Source organism: Phaenicophaeus curvirostris, chromosome 1 (genome assembly GCF_032191515.1).
Source record: "Phaenicophaeus curvirostris isolate KB17595 chromosome 1, BPBGC_Pcur_1.0, whole genome shotgun sequence".
NCBI lineage: Eukaryota > Metazoa > Chordata > Aves > Cuculiformes > Cuculidae > Phaenicophaeus > Phaenicophaeus curvirostris.
In genome coordinates this window covers 85,926,712-85,932,965 of record NC_091392.1, presented here as the reverse complement: position 1 = coordinate 85,932,965, position 6,254 = coordinate 85,926,712, and the positions used below count along the sequence as shown (strand labels likewise).

Below are 6,254 nucleotides of genomic sequence, written 5' to 3'. Positions count from 1 at the left end.
CTGAGTGAACCTGGTGGTGTTGAAGGTGTTACAGGCTGAGAGAGTTGGGTTATTCAGCCTGGACAAGAGAATACTCCGAGGAGACCTTATAGGGACCTTCCAGTACCTGAAACGGCCTACAAGAAAGCTGGAGAGGGACTGTTCACAAAGGCTTGTAGTGATAGGATGAGGGGCAATGGGTATAAACTGGAGAGGGGCAGATTTAGACTAGACATAAGGAGCAATTTCTTCACTATGAGGGCGGTGAGACACTGGCACAGGTTGCCCAGGGAAGTTGTGGCTGCCCCATCCCTGGAGGTGTTCAAGGCCAAGTTCAACAGGGCTTTGGGCAGCCTGGTCTGGTGGGAGGTGTCCTTGCCCATAGCACGGTGTGCGTGTGGAATTAGATGATCTTTAAGGTCCCTTCCAGCCTAAAGCAGCCTATGATTCTAAACGGGGAGGAGGAACAGGCGGTGCCCGGGGGGGGGGCGGTGCCTGTGCGGGAGGGTGAGGCTTGTGGGGGCGGGGCCGAAAGACAGGAGCCTATGGAATGGGCGGGGGTTCTGAGAAGGGCCTGGCCAGGGCAGCGGCGGGGTCTGAGCCGGGGTCCGGGTAGGGGCGGGGTTCCTGCCCGGCGCTCCCGGCCGCGGCCGCAGGGGGCGCTCGCTCCCGGTGCGGGGTCCGTGCCGGGTCATAGAGTCAGAGGGAATCATAGAGTCACTAGGCTGGAAAAGACCTCCAGGATCATCGAGTCCAACCATTCCTATCAACCACTAAACCATGTCCCTTAGCACCTCGTCCACCCGTCTTTTAAACACCTCCAGGGAAGGGGACTCAACCTGGGCAGCCTGTTCCAGTGCCGAATGACCCTTTCTGTGAAGAATCTTTTCCTAATGTCCAGCCTAAATCTCCCCTGGTGGAGCTTGAGGCCATTCCCCCTTGTCCTGTCCTCTGTCACTTGGGAGAAGAGGCCATCTCCCTCCTCTCTACAACCTCCTTTCAGGTAGTTGTAGAGAGCAATGAGGTCTCCTCTCAGCCTCCTCTTCTCCAGGCTAAACAACCCCAGCTCCCTCAGCTGCTCCGTGTAGGAATTGTTCTTCAGCCCCCTCACCAGCTTCGTTGCTCTTCTCTGGACTCGCTCCAGAGCCTCAACATCCTTCTTGTGGTGAGGGGCCCAGAACTGAACACAGGATTCGAGGAGCAGTCTCACCAGTGCCGATCACAGAGGGAGAATAACCTCCCTGGACCTGCTGGTCACACCATTTCAGATACAAGCCAAGATGCCATTGGCCTTCTTGGCCACCTGGGCACACTGCTGGCTCATATTCAGTCGGCTGTCAACCAACACCCCCAGGTCCTTCTCCTCCAGGCAGCTTTCTAGCCAGACTTCTCCTAGTCTGTAGCACTGCACAGGGTTGTTGTGCCCCAAGTGCAGGACCCGGCATTTGGCCTTGTTAAACCTCATCCCATTAGTCTCTGCCCAGCGGTCCAGCCTGTTCAGATCCCTTTGCAGAGCCTCCCTACCCTCCAGCAGATCCACAGTTCTACCCAGCGTAGTGTCACCCGCAAACTTGTTGAGGGTGCACTCAATCCAGGCCATCGATACAGACACTGAGCAGGTGCGGGCGCAGCTCTGAGCCCCGGGGGCGCCCCTTGTGCCGGGATGCGGCTCGGTGCGAGCTCGGTGCGGCCCCTCCGGGCCGGGGGGGGGCGCTCTCTCCCGGTTCGGGTCCCTCCCGGCGGGGTGCGGGGATGGCGGCCGGGGACTCTCGCAGCGCGGCCGAGCGGTACCGGCCCAACCGGTTCGTGTCGCTGCCCGCCGAGCTCGACCCCGACACCTACGAGTCGTCGGCCGAGAAGCGGCGCGCCGAGGCGGAGCGCCTGGCCATCCGCGCCAGGCTCAAGCGGCAGTTCCAGCTGCAGCTGAACAACCCCCGCCCGCCCCCCGTCATCGTGAGTCTGTCCCCTTGTCTCCTCCGTGGTCCCCCCTCTGTCCCCTCCGCGTCCCCTGTGTCCACCCCTAGTCCCATGTCCCCTGCGTTTCCGCCTCCTGTTACCCCCTGTCCTCCCCTTGTCCCCTCTGTGTCCTCCCCTTGTCCCTCCGTGTCACCCGTGTCCCTCCCTTCCCCCCGTTTCCTCCCCCGTGACTCCCCTGTGCCCCCTTTGTCCCCTCCCTTCCCCCTCTCGGCACCCCCTTTGCCCTCCCATCCGCTGTGTGTGTCCCCTTGTCCCCTCGTGTCTCCCTGTGCCCCGCTGTGTGTCTGTCTCCGTCTCCCATGTTTGTCCTTGTCTGTCCTTGTCCGTCCACGTATCCCTGTGTTTCTGTGTCCGTCCGTCCGTCTGTCTGTGTGTGTTTGGAGGAGTCCGTGTGAATCCATGTCCGTGTCTCCCTGTGTGTCCTTGTCTGTCCCTGTGTCCCCCCCACGTGTCCCTGCGTGTCCACATTTCTCTGTGTTTGTGTGTCCACTTGTGCCTGTGACTGTGTGTCTGTCCCCACGTTCCTATGTCCCCATTTTTTGTGACCGTCCATGTGTCCCCGTGTGTCCATGTGTCCCAGCCTGTCCATGTTTGTGTCTCCATGTCTCTGTGTGTCTGTTTCCACATCTGTCCACGTGTCTGTGTCTACATCTGTCCATTCATCTGCATCTGTCCATCCACATGTCTGTGTGTCCGTGTCCACATCTGTCTGTGTGTCCATGTCTGTCTGTCCGTCTGCATCTGTACATCTGCGTGTCTGTCCACATGTCTGTGTGTCCATGTCTGTGCATATGCATGTCTTTGTGTCCGTGCCTCTGTGTCTGTGTCCATGTGTGTTTGTGGGTCCCGTCCACCTCGCCTGGTGTCTCCCGGGGTACGGCCAGGTCTGGGTGGGTGTGTGAGGACACAGCCCTCCTTGTCCTCCCCGTGACCTTGGTGTCCATCCCAGCCTGGGGGCACCAGCACTGGGGGGACTCACAAAGCCCCTGGGGCCTCACTAGGGAATTTTGTCTTCCCAACGCAGGAAGATCCTGCCTTGCTCCGCTGGGCCTATGCCAGGACGCAGAATGTCTACCCTACTTTCCGCCCGACACCGAAGACGTCCTTTCTAGGGGCTCTTTTTGCCATAGGTCCTCTCCTCTTCTGGGGTACTGTCTTCAAACTTGACAGGGTGAGTCTGTTGGCAGCGCTGAACGTGGGTCAACACCTGATTCTAAAATGTAGGTCATAGAAGCGTAGGGTGTTTAAGGGGCCTTAAAGATCATCCATTTCCAACCCCCTTGCCACAGGCAGGGACATTTCCCACCAGACCAGGCTGCTCAAAGCCCCATCCAACCTGGCCTTGAACTCCTCCATGGCAGAGGGCATCCGCAACTTCCCTGGGCAACCTGTTCTAGCATCTCACTACCCTCATCATGAAGAATTTCTTCCTAATATCTCATCTAAATTTTCGCCCTTCCAATTCAAAGCCATTCCCCCTTGTTCTGTCACTACATGCCCTTGTAAAAAGTCCTTCCCCAGCCTTCTTGTATGCCCCGTTCCGGTACTGGAAGGCCTCTGTAAGATCTCTCAGGGACCGTTCCCAGAGTCTTAATTGGTGGCATCCTCCTACACCTAAGAGTGATTGTGACCTCCCAGTATTTAAAAGGGGAAAACTTTAGCAGGGCAAAAAAAACTTTAGCAGGGGTAAAACTTTTTAGCAAGGGATATGGTTTAATAGTGAACAGGTATGGTTGGACTCAACGATCTCAAAGGTCTTTTCCACACAAAGTATTTTATGATAATGTGAGCAGGACAAGGGGTGATGGTTTTAAACTAAAAGAGAAGGAGTTTAAACTAGATACAGGAAGAATTTTTTTTCTCTGAGGGTGGTGAAACACTGGAACAGGTTGCCCAGAGAGTCGGTGGATCCCTCGAAACATTCAGGGTCAGGTTGTATGGGGGTCTGAGCAACCTGATGGAGTTAAAGATGCCCCTCCTCACTGCAGAGGGGTTGGGCTGGGTGACCTTGATGGTCCCATCCATCCCAAACCACTCTTATTAATGCTGTTATAGTAAGGAAGGAAGGCTGATGCTGGGCCTGCTGTCTCAAAGTCCTGTTGTCCTAAAAGCCATACATTGTAGCCTTGGGCATGGCCCTCACAGTTACCCTGATCAGGATGTTTTGCTCTTAAAAAACTCTGTTGCACTTACAATGTAAATTAATCATAAGAGAGTGGTATAATTTTCAGCTGTCGACGTGTAGCCACTATGCTTTCTGAAATAAATAAATAGGGAGCTTACGGATGACAGACCTAGCAAGGTCTCTGTGAATTGCTTGGCCATTTCTCTAATCTCATGAAGCAAAAGGGGACGAGGAGTTTTGCTGAGTACAGTGCTGGATCTCGGCTGGATTTTTAAGATTTTGGAAAGTTTATTTTGCTTCCTTTGTAACTTCTGAAATGTGGGCGTCAGAATCTGACCAATGGTAGATCATCATGAAAATACTCAGCTAAATGCATACCCAAGAAAACATTAGGTTTCTGCCAGGCAGTGGATGGTTTTCTTAGTGAGTTTGTGGCTGTTCTAAAACACTTCTGTTTCCCTCGGTAGACAAAAGTAGCATTTTTAGATCAAGTCATAAACCAGGAAGAACTAACATCAGTTAAAATTAGTAGAATATTAGTAGGGAGTGCTGTTTACTAGGATGAATGGAAATCACAGGTTTTAGGAATCATGCTGAGCATGTTGATATAAATGTTTTTGAGACTTCAGCATTTCTGCAGTATTTTGTCATGCTGATTTTGTTTTGGATGTAAAGCCATACTTGGGTTTAGCCATAAAGGGTAGCTTAGCATGTGGGTGCTTGAAAATAAACCTCTGTGAGTGAAATCTAGACATAACTTTCCTGGGAATATTTTAGCCAAAGTCTTTAATGTAGTCTCCAGGACAGTCTGTTTTCCTTTATTCCGGTTCCTTTACTGATGTTTGAGGATTTTTCTTAGGTTTTTTGGTAGCATATAAAGCACAATAACCATTATACTCTTCTTTTTTTTTTTTTTTCCCTGAGAAATGTTTGTTGTGTGTCTGGAAATGCAAAAGATAAATTACCAAGTCTTAAGCAAGTCTTTTGGTTTTATCCAGCAGAAAGAATCTGGGCAACATCTGCAGTGTCTGTGTACTGTAATGATACCTGTCAGAAGCGTACATGACTGCAGAGTGAGATACAGATGAGCTGAAATGGGCCCATTTAGGCAAGTTATTAAGAAGTTTCTCCATAATTAGATCTCTAAATGGGATTATTCAGCCATGAGGAGGTGGTAAAAGCCAAATGTATAACTTAACTGTGACACAACTGACTTGGTGAAGAAAACTTCACAGGAATTGGTCTCTGCTGGCCTGTGAGAGTGGATAGATGAGGACTTCATCCATAGCTTGTATGTGAAGCTAAATGCCGCCTTCTTTTTTACTTTTTAACCACAACAGTTGTTCCTGGAGTTTGTGTTTATAGAATCCTTGAGATTGGAAAAGACCTTTAAGATCGTGTGTGATGCTGTCTTCCTGTAGTCCATGCTGAAATACTAGGACTGTTTTTCTCATTGCAGGCTGATTGAAGCTTCTCTAATAGGATAATGATGGATGTTCTCTTTCTTCCACAGGATCGTAAAGAGAGGCTTATCCAAGAAGGTAAATACGAGCGACCATTCAGTGTATTCTAAGTTCCTGGAATTGCAGTGCTGTTCATGGGATATAAATGAAACAAGATGTATTGTGTGCTGCTGTTTCTTCTTCATAAAAATAAATCTTAATTGCTGGTTGGTTGTCTAGCGTCTTTAACCATTACAAAAAGGGCAAAAATGCAAGTTCTTTGTGTCTAGTGCAGGTAGATATAAGAGAGGATGTCCTGTTCTCCACCAGTGTACGCCTTTGGACTACATGCAGAGGCTCCTTTTAAACTCTGGAAGTTGCTGCTGTAGGAGCGGCACAGGCTGAAGTTTAAAATGAGTATTAGGCTAAAATGTTAAGCACGCCCAAAGCAGTTTCCTAAAGAGCTACTGTTGCCTACTAGGTGTTTCGTCCTGGCATCAGTTTAACAGTGTAGTTTGCCCTAATCGGATAATGGGCAAGTTCTGTGATACATTTTTTAACAACTTTAGGAGCCCGTCTGCTTGCTCTCCATGAATTTAGTTAATTTGTCTTTTCCCTGATAAAATACAAGACTAAACCATGCATTTGTTTATTGCAATAAACTTCTGGATAAAATTGCTGTACCAGACTGAGAAGTAGTGAGCTGAACATGGTCACAGAATCACTCGGTT

At 50.5% G+C, this 6,254-nt stretch overlaps 1 protein-coding gene across 1 annotated transcript; it reads left to right on the top strand.

The window, feature by feature from the left end:
- Positions 1 to 1,699: 1,699 nt before the first annotated feature.
- NDUFB4 (NADH:ubiquinone oxidoreductase subunit B4) lies at positions 1,700 to 5,750 on the top strand. The gene is made up of 3 exons (XM_069867240.1): positions 1,700 to 1,932; positions 2,981 to 3,127; positions 5,595 to 5,750. Exons 1-3 carry the CDS (start codon positions 1,732 to 1,734, stop codon positions 5,652 to 5,654), a joined length of 408 nt encoding a protein of 135 aa, XP_069723341.1. The 5' UTR covers positions 1,700 to 1,731; the 3' UTR covers positions 5,655 to 5,750.
- Positions 5,751 to 6,254: the final 504 nt, after the last annotated feature.